We start from the raw sequence: 23,532 nt of genomic DNA on the forward strand, positions 1-23,532 counted from the left end.
TTTAGTCCTGCTGGCCACAAGACCCGGAAAGCTGTCTGTGAACAAACACTGGCTCCCTCAGCCTGAAGCAAGATGAGCGCTGCACCCGATAGTCGCCTTTGACTGGACTTAACCGTCCAGGGGTCCTTTACCTGTGAGGGGAAAAAATTACAGCGCTTTGATATCCTTGGAATAAAGGTGGGATATAAATGCATTTTAGGAGGTTGGGACAGAAGCCTTTTGAAACTTCCTGTTCTCAGCAACAATTAAAAAGAGATCAGATTTACTTTATTTTACCGCAAGAGGCCAGATCCAGATGAAAACAGAAATAAAATTAAGCATGAGTGAGTTCCTGGATGCACACAAAAAAGCTTCTTCTTTTTTTGTATGACTCTCATTCTGTGGTACATAAGCATCCATAACACCTAACTATGCAATGCCCAATCTGTGGTTTTTCAGCAGGCAGCCTGCTTCCCCCCGCTCCCCAACTGGGGACTTGCTATGGCAATGGTTGACAGCAATGGCAGGGTGGAGGGAAACTGGCTAGAAGGCAAGGTTATCAATCAGATTTACACTATTTCTTTTACTGTCATTCAGAGCAGCAGGCATTGTGAATTTGGTTTTAAAGAGCTGAGCCTTTTGACTTCCAGGATTCTGATGGCAAAGATTTAAGATGCCAGCCTTATACATGACACTGATAACATCAGGCAAGCGATGGGAGAAGATCTTTGTAAAATCTGTCATTTCCTCTCCAGTCCAACACAGCTGTTTATTAATAGTCATTTTCTGATTTATTGTGAATGCTGAGACGGGTTCTGAAATCCATTTATCTTCAGCAGAAACACCCTCTTGTGTTTTGAATGTCATAATTAGCAAGAAATTTGAAGTTGGGATGAGAGGTTGACTCTGCCTCTTGCATAAAAACCTTTGAGGCAATGTTTAATCCAAAATGGATTAAAAGCTATTTCTGTTGGTCAGGTAGTCTCTTGTACCCTTGGAAAGCCACCTCTTTTCAAACTAGCACATAGTGTAATAATGAACAGAAGCCATTATTGTAATGCAGAGAGAACATGCTAAGTTTCCCATATGGGAATTTATTTATTTCCCCCAAAACGGGGAATTAGTGGAAGGGAGTTTTTTGTGTTGTTTTTATAGCTTGGGACACTGTTTGTCTTTTCATCTTGCCTTTCTGTACCAAAATGCTTGTTACAAAATGCTTACAAATGACACTTGTTCCACTGGTTCCCTTTACCACTCACTCACCTGAGCCAGTAGGACACGGAGGTTAAAATATGGTGGTTAAAGCTACCAGTATGGTGGTGCCCTGCGGACATTGCAGGACTCGCATCAATCTCAGCAAATATGGCCACTGAAGCCAGAGGTGATGGCAGTCCCAACTTCTGAAGGGCTGTAGTTGGTTACCACTGGTTTAAATTGTTGAACTAGGATTTGGGACACTCCGGTTCCAGTCCCCAGTCAGTGGCAAAGCTCATTGGGGATATCTGGATAGCCATTTTATCTTACCCTGACTTAGCACATATTATCGTTGTGAAACCATGAATGCTGCCTTGAACTCCTTTGGAGGAAAGGTGGGGTACATGTGTAATAAAAAAGCACATAAAAAGAGGGAAATGCCCTGTTGAATCCTACTGTTGCATTTACTTTGATCAGGTGTGGGAAATTTCAAGTGCGGCCCTTTAATCTTCCTTTTCTGGTCCTTAGAAATCACCCCAGACCACACCCCTGACTGGTCCTGCTTTGGATCCTCCATAAATGTTTTGACCTGGCTGGAAGGTGTAGTTTGATAATGAGTCATGTTTTGCCTGGATGCAGGGTGTGTGTGTGTGTGTGTGTGTGTGTGTGTAAACCTGCTTCCTGTGCAAAATTAAAATTTGCATGCATTGCTCTGCCCACTTCTGCCTCTGGCCCCACCTACATATGGCATGTGGCCCAATGCAGCCCCTGGTTTGCAAAATGTAGCCCATCTCTGACTTGGGTAGTGAAGTTCAGTCCAGCAGCTGAGAAAGTTGGAGGTTTCTGTCTTTGTGGCCTTCTCTTTTAAAAACATTCTTTAAAATATTTTCAATAACTCAGAATGTACAGGAAGAATGGGAGGTGGGTTTTTTGTTAAAAATAGAAGCATTAATGAAGATGAATAAGCAGTGCAAACAAGCAGCATATTAAAATAAAGAAAAAGCAACGAATAAGACAGATGCAGCAATTATCTTTATCAGTTCAACTCTCATGTAGATTTTTAGCTCAGTGGCTCTTAAAAGACAAGTTTTTGTTTTGAATTTTTTTAAAAAAAGACATGCGGTTGCATATTATGAATTTTATCATTCCAATAGTTTATATTTAAAGACTATTAATCAGTGAAATTATTATTTTGTAGTTTTGTGTGTTTTGCTTGGAACTTGAATTATAAGTGAGTTTGGGTAATATGATGGCTTCCCAGGTTTTCCTTAGCTATTCTGTAATAATAGGGGGTTCTGGAGATTTCCTGTGTTGCCCTACACACAACCTAGCTGTTATGAGCAAGCTTATCACCATCTTTAAATCATCCTATTCGGTTTGTTTTTAAATAGGAGTTTGCAAGAAGTTAGTAGCCTGTGATACATTGTATGATGGAAACTTCATTCCAGATAGAGAGATAGACATGGGGGGCGAGTCCAAAAGATACGGCTGAAATCTTTGGATACTGGGCACCTTCTACATAAAAATCAGCTTGGAAGATAAATTTTGCTCAGCCTTCATGGAGTGACGTCAGACAGTCTTTGTCCTTTCGGAAAAGACTTGTCACATTTTTATCAACCAGGGTGTCAAAGCTAGATCAGTTTAATCAGTAGGCAGTGTGCCCACACGCAACAGGGATGCAGCATGTGGAAGCAAATAATTGCACATAGGCTGAGATGGGTTTTAAATGGCCACAGTTTGTTGATTGCAGCATCACAGGGTTTGGTGTTGAATCAGGTAAGGGTCCAGATATCAAACAGCCCATCTACTTCCCAATGTCACCAAACAGGTCTGAGTTCTGGGATATTATTCAGTGCTGCCTGTCTCTGCTTATCTTGACTCTGGATCCAACCCAATGGTTGCTTTGTATAATAAGTATATTTACTTTAAATACATTAATGAATTAATTATCTGCCATTTATCCAATAAAAAAATGAACATTCTTTACTTGGTTGGTAGCCCCAGTGCCAAGTGACATTCTTACATACTTACCTGAAAGTAAGTCCTACTGAACTAAACAGTGCTTCCTTCTGAGTAGGCAATGCCTACCATTGCGCTGTGAATATATTTGCAATGTGAAGATCCGGCACCGTTCGTTCTCAAAATTAATAATTGCCAGTAATACAGTAGTTATTTATTGTAACTACTCTGCTTCACCTTTAAAGTGGTTTATTAAAATATTATGGGTAAATGATGTGTTGAAAATAATGTAATAACAGTCTCAGCAGTGAGCAGGCGGGGGGGGGGGGTGACACACAACCAATGCATGAATTGCACATTTGTTCATCATTTATGGTGCAGAAAAATAAGCCATGCTCATGACAGCTCTGTAATCATTTAAGAAATGTCTGGAAATGAATCTGTAACTTTAAGAACTACAGTGGTACCTCAGGTTACATACGCTTCAGGTTACATACGCTTCAGGTTACAGACTCCTCTAACCCAGAAATAGTACCTCGGGTTAAGAACTTTGCTTCAGGATGAGAACAGAAATGACGTGGCGGCAGCAGGAGGCCCCATTAGCTAGAGTGGTGCTTCAGGTTAAGAACAGTTTCAGGTTAAGAACAGACCTCCAGAACAAATTAAGTTCTTAACCTGAGGTACCACTGTACATGAAGCAAAAGTGGAGGCTTGAACGTGCAAATCAGATGGCTTGTTTCCTCAAACTACTGAACTGGAGGAGGGAGTGCTCTTGGTAGCTATGGAGTGTTTGATTCAACAGCAAATAAAAGATCTAGCACAGAGAAGCAGATAGCCCTAGTGCAACAGGAGATTTTGTGGAGTGGAGAAGGCCACAGGTTCACTCTCCATTTTTGCTAGCAATGCTGGGAAGGGCCTATCGGTGAAACCTTGACGAGCTCCTGCTGATCCAAGGAAACAGCAGTGGGCTAGATAGGCCAGTGCTCTGACTCCTATAAATCAGCTTCACTTGTTCATATCTGATTGACTTAAGGTGCACATGAAATGAGGGGGAAGCAGGCCTTTTTATGGACATGGTCTCCAAGGCCTGTAGTCATCCCTAGCGATGGGTATCAGCTTTGGTTTCTTTCCATTTGTCATTTTTGCAGTCTCACGTTCACCTCTCCAGCATTTCCACATCCATTTGTGATTAAATAAAAAATAAAGTTCTCATGAAAATTCACCAGCAATTTCAGTGTGCATTTCAAAAAACAAACTCATTTCTGTATGCAATTTCCTTTATACATGGCTATTTTCACTAATACACATAATACACATGCACATTTTGCCCTACTGTACAGTATATCCATTTTTGTACACATTACTTGGATGCAGAACTGCATTGCAAAATTAAGAAAGGTGCAATTTTTGAAGGATGACTGGTGTTGATCCACCTTTAATTGAGAAGTATTTTATTTTTCTTCCCCATCCCTTGTCCCCACTATCCAGACTCTAGTAGAAACGTAAGAAGAGTCCTGCTGGAACAGTTCATTGGCCCCCTATACCCTTAGTGGCCAACTAGATGCCTGTAGCAACCCCATATCCTCCAACATTTCTCCATTTAAAATAGGGACGTCCCATTCTATAATGATAATTTTACCATTTATACCCCACACTTCTTACTAGGTTGCCCCAGCCACTTTGGGCAGCTTCCGACACACATAAAAATATAATAAAACATTTAAAAAACCTTCCCTATGCAGGATTGCCTTCAGACAGCTCAGGGGGTCAGATAACTCCATTCCCTCCAGCATTTCTCCAATGAAAATAGGGACATCCTAAGGAAAAGTGGGATATTACAGGATCAGATTGGAAACAGGGATGGCTTCTCTAAATCAGGGATGTCCCTGGAAAATGGGGACCCTTGGAGGATCTGCAACCCCAGGGCATGACCACCCAACAGCCTTCTCCCAGTCACAAGCAGCTCCTATTCAGAGGCATGTCGTCTCTGATACCAGAGGTAATGCAGACATCATGGCTGGTTGTCACTGATAGCCTTATCCAATATTAATTTAAAGCTGTCCAAGATAGTGGCCACCACCAAATCTTTTGGAAGCAAATGGATAGTTTTAACTGTGCAATATGTGAAGGAGTCCTTCCTGAATTGCCATTAAGCGTCATCAGATGAACCCAAGATCTAGGGTTATGAAAGGAGAAAAACTTTACTTTGTCCCCTTTCTAAACACCAGGCATGGTTTTATACACCTCTGTCATGTTTTCCCCTGCTTGACATTCCCCCCCCCAAAAAAACTATAAATCCCTAACCATTTTAACCTTTCCTCATACACCCCCTTGATCATTTTGGATGCCTTTTCCTGTATCTTTTCCAGATCTGCAATATCACTTTTTGAGGTGCAGTGACAGAAAGTGATATGAGAGGTCAGGGGTCACCTCTGTGGTGTCCTTCAGATGTTGGACTCTAACTCCCAGCAGCCCCAGGCAGTGCGATCAATGGTCAGGGATAAGGGGAGTCGCAGTCTAACAGCAAGAGCCCTTGCTTCCCATGCTCAAATTGTAAAGGTAAAGGTAAATGAAACCATATATCCTAAAGTCTCCATTTACCTTCATTACAAGGAAACCAAACTCTAATTAGGCTCAGGCATCTCTGGAGTCTCTCACTGCTTGGAGACTGGGGTGCACATGACTCTGTTAAAGAGAGAATAGCATTTCCATCAGTCAATCTTCTGTCCCTTGATCTTTGTAGGAAACCATTTCAAGCACATGGCCAAACCCTAGTGTCCAGGTGGAGGTTCAACCCAACCTGTTCTTTTTCTTTCTTACTTTTTAACCTGTAATCTCTCCATTTCAGTTCATCTTTCAAAATAAGGATCCCCTTCCCCTGCACCAGTACCTCATTCTGTTTATTTCTGCTTTTCCCAGAATCAGTCATGCATCTTTCCGTATGCAAGATGCCCCTTATCTTTCATTTTGCACGAACATTGCAGATAAAAGTGTTTTCACATCTTGGCCAGCGATAAAGCAGCAACTACTCTTACGTTGAACCTAAGTGACAAAAAGGGAGTGCTTCAGCCTTAAAGTGGACCATTTAAGGGCTAAGAGTTCTTCAGTGCAGAATTGCAAGATATATCAAGTCAGTTTTGTTACCCAAGACGAAAAAGCAAACAGGACCCCATTATATTTTGTACGGACAAAAGAAGGAGGGGGGATATTTTGAGCAAACCAGTAATCTTTCAGAAGTTGATTTTTCAATGCTATTTGGCATATAAGTAGTTTTCTTGGGATTATTTTTGGATTGGAAAGAAATTAAGGCCACGCTGGGTCTGTTTCTATTATTTTGGTCTTTTCTTTGTCAGGCGATTAAAGGCTTAGGCCGCTCTATACATACATTTCCTAGCATGCTTGCTTCTGCCTTGGCAATTGGTGCTGCACTAGTCCAGGAATGTGCTGTGGCTACTGACATAAGGTTTAGCTTTTCATTGTCATTTTTAACAACCTGCACAATAAACAGATCTTCCATAGATCCACGTGTGGCTGTAAACATGCCAGGAAACCAACTACATAAGCAGAATTCTGGACTGGTTTCACCTCCGTGTAGCGTTGGGGAAGCCCTCTGCCAAAAAGCCCACCTGAATCTCTGAGCTGTCCTGTAGAGCTGTTGTCAGTCTGTAAAGATGACACAAGCCTGTGGAGAACCTTGCAATAGTCTGAGATGTGCAGGTAGATTGGTTTTCTTAAAAACAAGAAAACTTCTCCTCCAACCCTGTTCAGTAAGAACCCTGTTTTGAATGCAGAGTAAGCCAAAAGCATCCTTTAATGCAGGAGAACCCTTTTCAGCTCTGCATTCAGGCTGCATTCCCTTCTGGGGGGTTCATGTGTTAATGTAGGGCAAGCCCAAAAGCCAAATAGGGTGGAGCAAATCATGTTGATTTTATCTTTGCACAGTAATCTACTTTCTTCACACACTCAATCTCTATCCTCCACCTTTGCGGTTCCAATGACACATTCCAGCCAGGGGGGAAACACCCAAGGAGGATGTGGCAAGGGGAAAGTCCCAAGGGCCATTTAGAGTGGGGGCTTGGAGGGTTTCATTTGGCCCTCAGCCCTCAGGTGTTCAATGCCATATATCTAGGAGCAAAGAACACATGGCTTGTTGTATGACAGCTTCCTGTGTTCCTAATGGGAGCCCCTGTGGCAGCCATCCCACTATGAATATATCTTAGAGAGAGAAACGTTGTCTGTATATTCTATCGGAAGTACTTTAAGGTGGACTACAAGGCTGCTGCACTCACAGCCCATTCAGGGTGTATGCTGAACAGTGTTGCGTTTGCTTCAGTGTTGGAAGTCCCAGTTAAGCTGAGTGTTGGAAGACTCAGGACAAATGAACAAAAAGCACTGCTTCACAAAGCAGATACAGTAGTTAAACTGCACAGTTCACTCCCACAAGAGGGAATGGTGGTCACCATCTTGGATGACTTTAAATTTATAGAATATAAGGCTATAAGTCACTACTAATCCTGGTGACTGTTCTTACTTCACAGCTGGTGACATTATGCTTCATTTGCTGGAGAGTGCCGATGCACTTGTTGTCCTGCTTATAGGTATCCCATAGGCATGTAGTCAGCCATTGGGCACAGGGTGGGCCACTGGCCTGATCCAGTAGGCTCTTCTTATGTTCATATGTAGGTCCTCTTCCCCTTCAAGTTTAGAGATGAGCAGACCATGATAAAGCTTTCACATCCAGGCAGTCAAGTTAAAACCACAACAGCATTACTCAGATTTCAGCCCACTGCAGGGAATATTGCCAAGCAGATGCTGGGATCATAGGTGGGTGGAAATACAGGTAACTGTTTCTAAATTGGACTTAATGATGAGAATGCAGATCTTATATGACAGAGATGGGAGACCTTTGTCCTTCCAGATGTTGCTGGACTTGAACTCCATCAGCACCCAGCCAACATGGCCAATGGTCAAGGATAATGGGAAGGGGATTAGTGGTGGGGAAGGGAGCAATGGAGCCTAATTCTTTTTTTAAAAAAAGACTTCCAAATTATTTTTGGTGATAATTTGATATTGGGCACATGTGTTTCCCATGAGATATGCTGAATAGGCGTAAAGGAATAATATCAAATGACCTCACTTCTCTGACGCTTTGCTGGCTCAGCTTCGCATACTTAAAATCAACCATCAGGCACTCTCTCCTTCTTCCCTCTCATTCAGGCAGACGGATACAGAAGTGTGAATTACTACCTCTTGTGAAAGTCAGAAATTCTATTTGTGTGCTTTTATAAGGCTAAAGTCAGTTTTACTAGAGTGCCAAGCACACAAACTTTTTCATGCTCCACATGTGGGTCATGTTCATCATTACAATGGAAAGTGGTATGTCCCTCTAGAGGTATCCCTTGCATTTTAATGAGTATTTTGCTTGTGCTTAATGAAAGAGGCTCCTTATTTATTTATCAACCAGTTATGTCCTTGGACTCAAAGCTGTTCTCATCTTAGGAGGATGGGTCACATAATAATATTCTACCTAATAGCTAGTAGCCAACAAAAGCCTGTGCAGAAAAAAATGTTTTGTTCTGCTTCCAGAAGATGCATGAGTTCTGGCTCATGCATCTGTCTCCCAAGGGAAGATAGTTTCTCCTGGCTTGGTGCATGGATATTTCCCTTAAGAGAATGCTGCACCTTCAGTTGTAAAAAAAAAAAAAAAAAAGCAGGATGGGTCATAAAAATGGAGGTGGCTTCTTCGATTCAGTGACAACTGGGGAAACTTCTATAGGCACCACACCCACAAGCAAGCAAAAAGTACAGCTTTTCTATTTGAGGAAGGACATCTTCTTTGTAGATAGACGGTCCCAGGTTCAATCCCCGAGGGTACTACATATTCTCTCTTTCTGTTGTAAACAAATTTCATTGTTCTCAAAAAATCTAACAGATATCAAATGGGAATACAGTGATCCCATCCTATTACGGGTGGGAGGAACCAATAGCCCACCCAAAAATATAGGCAATGCATATAAGGGCAATAATAGTGTGTAGCATATGTTGCAAGAAAATGATAGCATTTGTGCAAAGCAAAGTCCAGGAAGAATGAGCATTTATGGCACCAAGAAAGTAAGATTTGGTAGGAAAACAAAGGGCACTAATGGATGTCAGGCATTCAAAATTCTTGCATAGTGTGATGGCAGACAGGCACTGCTTTCTCAACCACTGCAGAAAGCAAAGTCTGTTGCACTGGAAATCCAGATCTTTACCCTGAATCTATAACTTGTAGCACAGGGTGGGGAAAGAAACACGGGATAAGTGTTGCAGTTTGAAACAGAGAGGCCTTTAAAATGTTTTATTTTAGTACTGTGTTTTACAAAGGCACAAGTGAATAACTAGCTTCAGATGAAGACTCCCCAGGGCATCTCTACAGAACTGTAATGCACCTATTGCTCTTTCTATACAACCCTGGATGCAGTGTGTGGGGGATGGGGGGTGGGGTGGAATAAACCATAGCATTAGTTAAAATAAATTTTTACAATGTTTACATGCAAATATTAGAGCTGCCTAATGTTCTTCATCTGAGCATAAATTATGAATGTGTGGCTCAAAAAAAAAAATCGAGGACTGCACATTGGTAAATTATTTAAACAATTGCTGTTTGTTTCTGGAAGCCGCATTCTAACAGGTTTGGACATGTGACAATAAATTACATTTTATTGGGCTACTTGCTCATAATCCCTGCATCCTACTTAACTTAAAAACCTCAGAGACCAATTGAAAAATTACAGCATGCAAATACTCATCCCCATTGATTCTGTAGTAGCCTCCTGTTATTTGAATGGGAGTACGCAGGAGATGGAGATTGATGGTTGAAAGTCTAATCTTCTAGGTTTATAGAATAGGCCAAGAATGGGTTTGGGTCAATCATTGCTTGAACAGAATGACAGAGTTATGGTTTCTCCATGGCTTTCCCCCATATTTTTTTAGTAACATGAAATCACATGGAATGATCCAGTGTGGTGTGGTGGTTAGAGGAGGCTTCCTGAAACTCAGCCCTCCAGATGTTTTGAGACTACAATTCCCACCATCCCTGACTACTGGTCCTGCTAGCTAGGGATCATGGGAGTTGTAGGCCAAAAACATCTGGAGGGCTGAAGTTGACGAAGCCTGGGTTAGAGTGTCAGACTTGAACCTGGGAGACCTAGGTTCAAATCTCCACTCAGCCGTGAAGCTTTTTTTTTATAATAATATTTATTAGTTTTCCAACAAAATGAACACAACACTACAAAAAACCAAAAAAGAAAAAACATACAATAATACAATACAATACCAAAAAAAAATTACACTGCAAAACACTAACATACAACTAACAAAACAAAACAAAAACCATTTAAAACACAGTCCAATTTCAATATTTTATCTTTCTTTCACTAATTTCCACGACCTCCTCGCACCTCCCTTTTTGTATTCCACTTCTATTAATTGTTTCAGCAATTCCTTCCCATCTTCCTGTTTTCTATCCTATAATTGTCTTAACACATTCTAACCTTAATTTTCCCTTTAATGCTCTAATAATCTATTTATACTTAATTCCTTATAACATTTCTACTAAAGCCATATAACTTCATTCCAACATTTTTCTAACTTTCATTAATTTTACAGTATTTCTGTAAATAGTCTTTAAATTTCTTCCAATCTTCTTCCACCGACTCTTCTCCCTGGTCTCGGATTCTGCCAGTCATTTCTGCCAATTCCATGTAGTCCATCAACTTCATCTGCCATTCTTCCCTGGTGGGTAAATCTTGTGTCTTCCAATATTTCGTGATGAGTATTCTTGCTGCTGTTGTTGCATACATAAAAAAAGTTCTATCCTTCTTTAACACCAATTGGCCGACCATGCCCAAGAGAAAGGCCTCTGGTTTCTTAAGGAAGGTATATTTAAATACCCTTTTCATTTCATTATAAATTATCTCCCAGAATGCCTTAATCCTCGGGCATGTCCACCAAAGGTGAAAGAATGCACCTTCAGTCTCATTACATTTCCAACATTTATTATCGGGCAAATGGTAGATTTTTTGAAGCTTAACTGGTGTCACGTACCACCTATAAATCATTTTCATTAAATTTTCTCTTAAGGCATTACATGCCGTAAATTTCATACCTGTGGTCCATAACCGTTCCCAGTCAGCCAGCATTATGTTATGTCCAACATCTTGTGCCCATTTAATCATAGCTGATTTCACCGTTTCATCCTGAGTGTTCCATTTCAACAGCAAGTTACACATTCTTGACAAATTCTTAGTTTTTGTATCTAACAATTCTGTTTCCAATTTTGATTTTTCCACCTGGAAACCAACTTTTTTGTCCAATTTGTATGCCTCCATTATTTGATAGTAATGGAGCAATCTCGCACTTTGTTTTTCAATTTTTCAAAGCTCTGCAATTTTATTCTCTCTCCATCTTGTTCCAGAATTTCCCAATATTTCGGCCATTTGGCCTCCATTATTGAGTTTTTTCTGTGCCATTGGTGACAACCATCTTGGGGTTTTTTCCCCTAACAAATCATTATATCTTATCCAAACATTAAACAATGCTTTTCTAACAATATGATTTTTAAATGCTTTATGTGCTTTTACCTTATCATACCACAAATATACATGCCATCCGAATACATTGTTAAAACCTTCTAAATCCAACACTTCAGTATTTTCAAGAAGCAGCCATTCTCTCAGCCAACAAAAAGCAGCTGATTCATAATAAAGTTTAAGGTCTGGCAGGGCAAATCCACCTCTTTCTTTAGCATCCGTTCACTCAGCCGTGAAGCTTACTGGTCAGTGCCTCTCAGCCTAACACTACTTCACTGGGTTGTTGTGGGGATTGAGGAGGGAGGAGAACTTTCTGCACCTTCTTATCCCAGATTCTATCTGCGTTGGATGTGAAGTCATCCAACTCATTTTCACTGTTGGATGTAATCAGCTTGCATACATGTTTAAATAAAAAATTCCTTCCAGTAGCACCTTAAAGACCAACTAAGTTAGTTCTTGGTATGAGCTTTCGTGTGCATGCACACTTCTTCAGATACCTGCATGCACACGAAAGCTCATACCAAGAACTAACTTAGTTGGTCTTTAAGGTGCTACTGGAAGGAATTTTTTATTTTGACTATGGCAGACCAACACGGCTACCTATCTGTAACTGCATACATGTTTAGTTCTTATTGTTTATATTTTTATGGGGGGTTCTTTTTAATTGCTTATTGTTTCAAGGGAAGCAATTCAAAAGCAAAATAAATAAATATGGGGTAGTGAGCTAGTTGGATAAAGGCAAAGTTGACTTCCCGGAATTATTTCTGTTGAAACTCTCTTTTCCGAGTCAACTGGGAGTCAGAGCTGAATGAGAAATTCACGTACCTTTAAAATCAACCAGAGCAGAAGTAGTGACAACCTGGTGTCTCCTCAGAAACGTTAACAGCCAGTATATGTCTTTTTCTATTTCCAGTGGCCTTGTGTCGCCAGCAGCACACAACCCAGTCTTAATACATTCCAGTGGAGGTTCTGGGAGCTCCAGTGAATCTGAAAGCAGCTCGGAGTCTGATTCAGACAGTGAAACCAGCTCCAGTGACAGCGAATGCAACAAAGAACCACGCAATGAAACACCAAAGGTAAAACAAACAAACCAAATCCCAAGGTCCAAAAGTGTGACCCTTCAAAATCTATATATATATATGGGATCTGCGACAAAAAATTGCAGCAAAGTAATGTTCCACGGCATTCCCTCTGTCTTCTGGCTGTCCTTTCTCCCCTGAACAGTCAGAAAGCGTTCCATGCCCACAGAGGAATGCCAGAGGTAAAAACTTAATCATGCAGTTGAAAGCCTGAGGTAAAAACCAAAGGTCTGACGCCCTTCCTCTCCAAAATTCATTTATATTTCATTTCATTCATTTATACATCTGGGACCTGAAATGAAACATTGCAGCAAAATGATACACTCTCTGCCTTCTGATTTTCCTTCTCACCTGTAAGCATTCCATGGCCACTGAGCATGTTCAACCATGTTTTGAGGCTGTTTTGAGGTGCTCCCTCTTAGGATTATTTTTTTATCAAAGTTTTTTGTATTTCTTCAAATTCAGAATTTCCCCCCAAACCTGCTGATAATTTCCACCTCAACCCCATCCCTTCTCTCCTCCCTCCACTTTGGCTACTTCTGGGCTACCACTAAGAGTCTCGGCCCACAGGTAATGTTAAGCTATGGTCAGTGTAAATTGTTGGGGTGGCTTCAGCTGATCAGTTTAAACTATGGTTCAGTAAACCTTCGTTTATCAACCATGGCTTAGTGTTACATGTGAACCAGGCCAGAGAAATGAGTTGACTCCTAGTATATATGGTGACTATGATGATCAGACATGGTCTTTGCAAATATTCACATCTCTTTGCAAATGTTTAAACCTCTTAAGCTTTTAGAGCAATAATGCAATTCACTTGGGGTTGCCAGTTGATGGCGCAGGGTGAGGAATGTTGCTCAGGTTCAGACTTGCTACCAGAAAAGCTGGTAACTTTTCAGAAACAAGATTTCTCCTTCTTTCATCCTTCTGCAGCCTGAACCTCCCTCAGCAAACAAATGGCAGTTGGTGAAGTGGTTAAATAAAGTCAATCCCCACAACAAAATGATCATCAGCAAGCAGCATGAGAGTCATGGTGAGAGCAGCTCTCAATCTCAGAGCAACTCACAGGTTGAAGGACAAAACAAAGGGAAAGCGGCTAGCACCCTGCCTCTGACTGATTCCAAAGACAGGGCGCTCCGTAACCCTGTTTCAGAGAAAGCCAAACCCCGCGTTGCCCAGAAAGCTCCGCCAGAGGTGAAGAGTTCCAAGCAGAAATCACCAGCTCACAATGAACCCACCACCCAAAGGACTACCGGGAAAAAGCAACCCAAAAAGATAGAAAGGACTTCCAGTGTAGAAGACTACAATTGGACCAAACCAAATATTACCAGCACACCCAAAGAGAAGGAAACACAAGAAACCCAAGAGCAGCCAAAAGTCCGCCCAAAAATAACTGCCGGAAAGACTGCTCCACGTAAAGAGCCAAGAATGACCACAGGGCCAGCACCCGAGAAGAAGAAGTATAGAGGCCCTGGCAAAACAGTTCCCAAGTCTCGGGAATTTGTGGAAACAGATTCCTCCACATCCGACTCAAACACCGACCAGGAAGAAAGCTTACAAGGCAAGAACCTGCCATCTTGCAGTGGCCCCAGCAGTGGCACCAAAGCAAAGAACTCCAGCAGCAACGTTCTCAGTGTCAGCAGCCTAACAAGCAACAGCAGCAATGTGTCCGTCGACCAAAGCAATGACTTGGAGGAGCTTCTATCCCCAATACAACTTCTGCAGAGTGAACCCATATCTCCCCTAAGAGAGTTTGAAGGGCGCAGGCACCTCTGGGTGAAGATAGACCTGGATCTAATCTCTCAGGCCTCCAATCAAAGTGTCTTCGAGGCCATACCCAGGAAAATGGAGCCCTGGGAGGCCAACACGAAGCACAGGCGACAGTCCCGAGAGTCCCCAACACCAGCGCCCGAAAAACCCAACCCTAAGTTGAAGAGGAAGCACAAGGTAAACCAAACACAAACACTCTCTCTCTCTCTCTCTCTCTCTCTCTCTCTCTCCAGGCTTGCAGTTATTTGCCACTTCAGTTTCCAGATAAATAGTGAGGTAACTGTAATAATAATAATTTATTATTTATACCCCGCCCATCTGGCTGGGTTTTTCCAGCCACTCTGGGCGGCTTGCAACAAAATATTTTAAAATACATTAAAACATCAGTCAGACTCAAGTAACCAGTATAGTAAAAAAAGGGGGGGAGCACAATCCATACATGACGTAGTGTTCTGCAGGTAAGTGCCTCACTCAGCTACCCCACCATCACCACCACCATCCCAATGTATCTGCTGTCATGCAGGAAGGATGGCAGACAAATAATAAAGGTTGCAATGTTTGAGTGTCCCCCCTTTTTTTCTTTTTGGTTTAGCATATTCTCTGGGCCACACCTTCAGAATAAAAATTTGCTCATTCCCTACTAATTATTTTTTTTAACTGATAAGAGATGCACTGGGGGAAAAAAAGAAACAACTCCTATCAGTGCTTGATTTAAAGCATATAACACAACTACTATGTAATATCTTCATGGGGACTTTCTGAAAGTATGAAACAATGCAGCTCGATGAATTATGGATCGTTCCCGAAATATAATTATAAACGAGCCTCTTATATATGTAGCTTAAGTATGTATACAAACTCAGTGAGAGGTAAGAACTTGACACTTTCTCCCATTTTGAAAAGGTATCCAACCATATTCTGCAAATAAAAAGAAAATTGTTTTGATACTATGCTATACTATACTACCCTGAAAAGTTTAAAGCAGAAGTTTCCAAACTTTTCATGTTGGTGACACACTTTTTAGACATGCATCATTTTGCAACACAGTAATTCAGTTTTACTAGCAAACCAGAAGTTAAACTAACCCCTTATAAGAGCATTCAAGCAACACACCTACACATTGCACCCAACACACTAACGTGTTGCGACACACAGTTTGATTGTCCTTGAATCTTCCCATCACACTTTCCATCCCGTTCCACACCAGGGTGGTGCACCACACCCTTTGAGAACCACTGGTTTAGAGTAAATGTGTGTTTGGGGGGCAGGGGACATGATAAAATTATTCATGATGTGGAGGAAGTGAATAGAAAGAGGTCTTTCTCCCTTTCATACGTTACTAGATCCCCTAGTTATCCAATGAAGCTGAATGCTCAGAGCTTCAGAGCAGGCAGAAGGAAAGACTTCAAATGTCAGGTTCTACAACTGCTAGAAAGTTACTTTTTAAAAAAATAAAATATGGGAATTTAGGAATTATGGTCCATCAAGCAGGGGAAATGACTGATGGTGACGGCGACCAACTTTAAAATGGAAATTGACAAATTCATGGAGAGTTAGTCTATCAGTGACTACTAGTCATGGACCTTGTGTCTATGGTGGACTTGATAAGTCTTTGGTCCAATACAACAGGGCTCTCCTTAGCTTTCTAGGTGAGAGGTGAACTGTAGAAAAGACTGTAAAATGTCTATTCTGGGATTTGCCTGATGCTGATATATTTTAAGTGCCCAAAGAATCGAGCCCAGATTTGGCTCCAAATTAAATGGGCAATGCCTCCATTAAAACCAGCAGAGGTTTCGCTGTTTTGCTCTGACAGTTGCCGAATTATGCCTTGAGAGTATGTGGGTACAGTTGCCGAATTATGCCTTGAGAGTATGTGGGTTTTCCTACATAAACAGCTGTGATTTATCAAAATGCCATTCACTTAACTCGCAGTCCTCCCTTTCTGCAACAACTACCTGTAAAGTGGAATCTATTGTGATTCGAACGACAATGCTTTATCATGTGTTCTATGTTATTTTTGCCCAGGGGCATCCTGTTGTGTGGGATATGACAGCATGCTTCAAGCTGAAATTTGTTTGTTAGAAAGGAAGCAGGGGTTTTATATCAAAAAATGAGTATTTGCAGAGTCTGAAGGATCTCCATCCCCTCCCACCCCCTTTGCCTGAAACAGCTCTATTTCTGGTATCAGAGTCCAAACAGCTTCATGGTGTTTAAAAGGGGGGGGGGTGTAAATCCCCACAAATGTGATGTCAGCCATCACTACCATTTGTCTTCTAAGAATGCCAGCTTCAGAGCTGTGTAAAGGAGAAGAAATCCAAGCAAAAGGCATGCCACCAACCCTGTGCTAGCAGTGAAATGAGTTTGCAAACCACCATCTCCCTGGTCTGTTTCACAGAATAATATGGGAGTGATGTGGTGCTGTTAGTGCTGGTTGCATCTATCTCTGAAGCCTGTGTTGCAGCTTGGTCTTCCTGGCTTGACAAACAAGGAAGTGCTTGAGTTCAACTCTCAGGCGCTTGACATGTTTGGTTCAAGCAGAATTTTGGCTGCAGAGCTTGCTCTCTTTGAGCCTCTTTAATAAAGGTGCCACTTGCCTGTGTGCCCTCCTCTTCAATATATGCAATACTGATAAGGATGCATTTGAGTCACAAAATGCTGACTCTTTGCCAAGAAAGAGATGTAGGCAGGAACAAATCATCTGTAATTTTTATATCATGAAAATTCATCAGCATCAGTACAAATTTCTCCTAAGATACACATTTTGTATGCAGTTATAACTAATATACACATTTTTATTGATTGATATAACAAGCTTAATAAACACAAAGTGGTGGTGCAAGAATAATATACAAAGTTTCCCCAAATATGGTGCATTTTTATATACACTAATATATGCAATTTTGTGCAGACTCGGAGAACTGCACCACAAATTTCAGAGACATGCAGGAATTCATAACTTGAGTTTCGGCTTGTATATTGGTTTGAGAAGTGTGGCTTAGTAATTAATTTCTCACCAGTGTAGGAGGAAATTGCATTTTTTAAAAAAGTATTTTTTGACCAATCCGAAACCACCTGTCTGGATGCAACCTTTCTTAAAGTTACTTGAGAGATTCATTGTGATTTCTTGCATTCTACAATGGTTGGTAATGTTGGTGTTATGAGATTTTGTGTTTATAAAGTCATAATTGACTGGTTTTTGTTTTTGTGGTTGAAGCAGTCTGAAAACCAAGACACGCTTGGTGAAAACAAGAAACAGCGTCTGGAGGAGGCTGCTGCAATGTGTTCGCTTCCACCCTGCATCTCCCCAATACCCAACCACAGAGTACCAAGTACTAAAGAGTAAGTTATTCCTAATATTAAGATGGTCCTTTACAGCATGGTTGTTCAGATCCAGTTGTCATAGGGAAGCCTCTCCTTACCATTTACCAATAGGGTCAGCTTTACCATTAGGCTGAATTAAGTTGCTGTCTCAGTCAGCTGGCTTTGTGTGTCATGAAATGGCCAAAAATAATAATAGAGGTGCTTGTGTGATTGTCTGTCTCATGGCCAGCCTTGGGTACCTTTGCACTATGAGTGTGTGTGTGTGTGTGTGTGTGTGTGTGTGGATTGCTGTTCATCCTCAGCTGCAAAAAGTGTTGGGCCAGCCCTAAATATTCCTGTTATACAAAATAATCTTATAACATCTCTTTATGGCCGCAGTGGACTTTTCTGTCTTACACTAATGGAATGTGATTTGCATACTTTTATAGGTGACAAGAATTTCTTGAGCTGCCTGTCTTTCTAACCAGAATGCTAAGGAGAGGATTGTGGGAATTCCTTAAACTATTTGAAACTGTTCATGTTAATTGGGTTAATCTTTTTGGACTTGGTCCCATCAGCCCCAGCTAGCATGGCTAATGGTCAGGGACGCTGGGAGTTATCGTCCAAAACATCCAGACGTCCAGAGGTTCCCAATCCCTGAGTCAGCAAGTTTTGCAAATATTCTGAATAGTGTATATACAATATGGGTGCAACATTTCAGTCGCGTTGTTCATGTTCCCTGTTTGTAGCGTGCACAAGGAAGAACACCCTTATAATTTGTTAAGTATCAAAATACTTAAGAGAATGAATACCTTTTTGAACCTTCAACTGATGTCCCAGTTAAAAATGGCTCAAAACCAATATAGCTCATTACCAGTCATGTTGACCCTTCTTTCCCATATCTCTCTTCGTTGAGGCAATTCTTAAACTATACATAACTATTACTACAAGCATCATGTGGGAGGGATCAATATCCCCCACCTCATGTGCCCAGCTTTATCCTTTTATTAATTTTAAAGCCCTTACTTTGGACTTATTATAGCAAAGATATTTATGTTATTAAATAATCCCACAATTAACAGGTAAATCATCTCCTTTAAACCCACTGTGAACCAAATCAACCAGTTCCCAAACTCGCTTATGTCTATGTAATTACTATTTCCACTTAATGACAACAGTTCAGAGTTACAATATTTAAATCCCCCATTTCTCAAGTCTGAAAAAGACACTGATAGTTTGCATGGTGTTAGATGCATTTTAAAATGATACAAATTTTCTCCGTGGCATTTCTTCAAACACATAAGTTTATCTTTCTCTAACACTTACATTATTTTTTATGAATCTTTTATTTCCTGCCTCCAAGCCTTAGGGATCTACCCCCAACCTGATGTTTCTTAATTTGAGCTTGTTTTCTAGGTCATTAATTTGATTCCTTAGAGCTCTGAAACCATTGGTATCTTCTGTTAAAATATAATTGTGCTCATCAATAGTTATTTCCCCTATGCTAGCTTTCCATTCCCCTGATCCCAGATGCTCCTAGTTGCCAAGCAAAATTTTTCAACTTTCTTAACTCATATATTTAACTAAGACCACGATCACATTGCAGTTTATTATTAATCTCTTCCAAGTTAAAATTTAACCCAATCTACTTCGATAACTTAGTTCCAGAGGAGCACACAAATACAAAAGTTTAAAGCAAGGAATCAAGAATATCCACCAAAAAGAATATATGGAATATCTGGCAGCAAAGTGACTTTGCTGAGATTATTATAATGGGCTACACTGACTATTCCCCCACTTTTATTTTCGAACAAATAATAGCCATTTCAGAATAGGTTGAGCTATTTCTCCAATATATATAATTGTGAAAATAACCACTCTTTTCACTGGTTGCTGCAGCTTCAGTACAATTGTTGGGGAGGAGGGTTCACAATAACTTTTCCCTTGATAGACAAGTCAGATGGTTGTCCTCAGCCAATTGGGAGCATGTAGTGAATGTGCTCCCATCACAGTGCTATACGATGGTGTCATTGTGGGCAAATAAAATCAATTCAAATTGAGAGCAGGAATGCAGAGTAAATTAATAGGTGGACACTTCTAAAGCAATTGCTGGACATTGTCAGCAACGTGAAGTGCTTACTCTCCATGCTCATGGAACTCACCAATATTCATCTTCAGGTTCTTCTTTTGTTTACTGTTATTTCTTAGTCTCAGAACCACAGTTTCTAGCTCTCTGCACAGCCCTACCCTTTGCAAGGATTCAATTCCTAACTGGATTAATGTTATCTCTGGGCAAACCAAATCAGACTATTTACTTATCTTTTACTCCCATGCTAAGGAACCAATCCAATGTAGTTATCTCTTCTTTTTAATTACTGCTGCAGTTTTTTTATTAATAATAATACTTATATGCCAATAATATGTGAAATCCCTAAGTGCTCTATATAAAACACGAGATCATTATAAAAGAAACTTTGTGTGTGCGCACACACATTTTATAACCAAAAATGCAAAGAAATATAGCATAGACTCCACCAATTAAATATGAATTAATAATTATTCATAGATGTCTCCCATCAGGGGCAGACCTTGGTCTTTCAAATTCCAACAGCACCCTGTGCCAGGTCCAGATTTGGTGTCCTCCCTGCCTCTCACCTTCTATTCTGCTCAGTTCAATTCATCAGAGTTGAGACACCCTGTGGCACCCCCTAGACTTGGTCCCCAGTACAGCAGAACCAGTCATACTGCCCTAAATGCACCCTCTGCTCCCATGCTGCTCAAGTGATATTTGAATAGTAGAATCACAGGGAGTGGAAAAATCTAAAGGCTGCTCATGTCCAAGCTAGATAGCTCAGCAGGTGCAACAGGCTTGAGAGTCTTGATCTCCTTGTCATGGGTTCAAGCCCCACATTGGGCAAGAGATTCCTGCAGTGCAGAAGGGTTGGACTAGATGACAGTGATAGTCCCTTCCAACTACATGATTCTTTGATTCTGAACTTACCATCCCCAGAGAGATAAAATGCTAATGGGGTACAGGAGCTTCCTACACTTTGTGATTCCATTATTCAGATGCTACTGCAGTGGTTTGGGATCCACCCAAAGGACTGTGGGACAACATGAGAATTAGGGTTTAGGAGTTTCTCACACAATTAGAAACCCTTCCCTCATCTACAGACATACTTGGAAAGGTTAAATGAAATCTATTCTTTGCCACACTTTCAACCTCCTCTTACAAAGGTCTGGTTAAAGCAAGTTGAACATGGGAAGTTACATTTCACCCAGTCAGACTCTTGATCCATCCAGGTCAGCATTTTTACACCGACCAGATGCTGCTCTCCATGTTTTCATGCAGTGACCTTTCCCTGGAGATGCCAGGGGTCGAAACTGCAATCTTCTGCATGCAGAGGATGTGCTCTACCACCAAGCTGTTGCCCCTGCCATAGCAAATTATTTTGCACTCAGTTCTCTTGAATATGTATTCTTAGCTAAGAATCGGATAGATGGATAGATAGATAAAACATGTGAGGAAGAAGGGCAATTAAATGCCCATTTTGATGAAACTGGTTTTTAATTTGCTAATGGCCACAATTAGGGAATAACTGGAATAGATGCTACTATTGCGAAAGCTCGGGAAGCATGCTGCCAGCTGAGGCCATTGAATTTCCCCCAATCGAGAAATCAAGCTGCTTTGCTTTCCTTGTTCCTCTTTGATTTGTTGCTTTGAGGTATTGTAAATCTATAACTGCCTGACACTGACTTAAATTGACTAAGAGGGAGACATAAATTCTTGTTGACTTAATTTGCTATTGAAAATTTGAGTCAATAATCATGAAAAGTAAATGGCTGTAGAATGCAATATGAGTTGTCTAAGGAAAAATTAAAATTCAAGTAATCTTCATTGACTGGACTAGGGCAGTAACTAAAATAATAATAATAATATAATAAAATCCATGGTCAAATTAACATGTTAAGAAATCAGCTGGGTATATTTGCCTCTCCTTTTTTTCTTTTTTCTTTTTACATCTAAGGTTTAAATGTCAGTCTTTTCCCCCCCTAGGGTTGGTGGGAAAACATTTCCAAGGGCACTAGATCATTTATTCATTTACTGAAACAATTTTTATGCTGCTTAACCACAATAGCCTCTAAGAAGCTTACAAAAATGCAATACCAAAAAACAACAGTTAAAACTATAAATTCAAACATCAATTAAAATGCCCGTTAGAATGAAAAAAACAAAAAAGGATTCAGTAAGTGCCAGGAGTTCAACAGAGAAGGGGGCCTTTCTAACCTCAACTAGAATAAAGTTTCATAAAATTGGACCCACAATATTGAGCAAATTGTTCCTGTTGGGTACAAACTGTGTGCCTGAGCCATGGAGAATCGCTAACAGTGACTCCCCCCCCCCCAAAAAAGGCAGGGAGATAAGGGTTAAGACAGCCCCTGAGGTAACCTGGACTCAAGTTGTTAAGGGCCTTGTAAATTAATACAAGAATCTTAAACCTGGGCTGGTAGTGGATGGGCATTCAGTGCAAGATTTCGAGCACTGAACTAATGTGCTGGCAATCATCTGTCCCCCATCAGCAGTCTAGCTGCAGTGTTTTGCACCAACTGGAGCCTCTGAAGAGCAATTACTATATTAGCCATTTTGGATGGACCAAAGTTGCAGGGCATACTTTTGGACTGCCTCAGCTATGTAGAGCAAGCACTTACGCACAGCACTGTCACCTGACATTCGTGGGGAAGGTACACATGTGCCTTCTCAATGCAGCTGCTGCTGCTGCTGCAATAGCAGCAGCAGCAGCTTCAGGAAACTCTTGGAAACCCAGGGCCCAGAACTTGACCAGCGGGAGCTCCTGTTGACTCAACAGGAGGCACGAAAGAATCTGGCTGGAATTTGCCGGTGTCAACGCATCCCAGGTTATAACAACAGGTCCTTCTTTCTCGCTTGGCAGCACCAGCTCAGCGAAAAAGGCAACAAAGAAAAGGGAAGAGAAGCTGTTTCCACCCCCGTTGTCTCCTCTGCTCAATGAGACGGCAGCCCGGCGGAGCAGCAGCAGTGGCAGCTCCTTTGGCCAAGAGAACAACCTCTCAAATCCCTTGCAGGCCAGCACCTCCTCCAAACACCGGAAAAATGAGAACAAATCCGCTTCTAGCACAAAGGGGAGCTGTGTAAGTCACTCAGGGACACTCGAGAACAGGGATTACCTTGTACCAGAGCAAACTATTGCTCCGCCATGCCCTGTCCCCAGAGTAGCCAATGTGGCGTTCTCCCGATGTTGATGGATTCCAGCTCCCATAATCCCTCACTGTGGGCCATGATGGCTGTGTGGCTGATGGGAGTTGGGGGGATGTCCAAATAGGATCTATACTGTTTGCTACAGGTTGGCCAAACAGAGTCAATGATGGGCTGAAAGTGTTCCAGGGAAAACTTGGGGGCAAATTTGGGGAGACTTTTTGGCAAAGGGTTGCAAGGGGGGAAGTGCAGAATTGACTTCCCTTTATTACTATGCCTGTTTTGCAACAGTGATCATTCCAAGGTGGGAGGGGAAAATATTGACCTCCACCAGCTGCTACCATTTCCCCACTGGCTCCCCTCCCCATTAGAGCAGCACTATATCATGATGTGATGTTGTTCGAGGAGAGGGGCAGTGGGGGTGGAAGTGTTAACCGCCATTTGGCATCCA

The 23,532-nt window shown here is 41.3% G+C and overlaps 1 protein-coding gene and 1 long non-coding RNA gene across 12 annotated transcripts in view; one reads left to right on the forward strand and one right to left on the reverse strand.

The window, feature by feature from the left end:
• Nucleotides 1–12,647, reverse strand: part of LOC310698921 — a 50,986-nt gene extending 38,339 nt beyond the window's left edge. The window contains exons 1-2 of the long non-coding RNA XR_014521823.1: nt 12,528–12,647; nt 5,709–5,817 (exon numbers count right to left, since the gene is read on the reverse strand). This is a non-coding gene — a long non-coding RNA (uncharacterized lncRNA). The remainder of the gene's footprint in view (nt 1–5,708; nt 5,818–12,527) is intronic.
• AFF2 (ALF transcription elongation factor 2) overlaps nt 1–23,532 on the forward strand; it is a 399,262-nt gene that overhangs the window by 352,442 nt on the left and 23,288 nt on the right. For 7 of the 11 annotated variants that reach the window (XM_083486218.1, XM_083486223.1, XM_083486214.1 and 4 more), the window contains 4 exons: nt 12,616–12,778; nt 13,712–14,725; nt 17,763–17,887; nt 22,801–23,017. In XM_083486218.1, coding sequence (XP_083342344.1) covers nt 12,616–12,778; nt 13,712–14,725; nt 17,763–17,887; nt 22,801–23,017 — 1,519 coding nt within the window. The remainder of the gene's footprint in view (nt 1–12,615; nt 12,779–13,711; nt 14,726–17,762; nt 17,888–22,800; nt 23,018–23,532) is intronic. The other 4 variants (XM_083486217.1, XM_083486219.1, XM_083486221.1 and 1 more) reach the window with 1 other exon arrangement.

Source organism: Podarcis liolepis, assembly GCF_965112155.1.
Source record: "Podarcis liolepis genome assembly, chromosome: Z".
In the NCBI taxonomy this organism is placed as follows: Eukaryota; Metazoa; Chordata; class Lepidosauria; order Squamata; family Lacertidae; genus Podarcis; species Podarcis liolepis.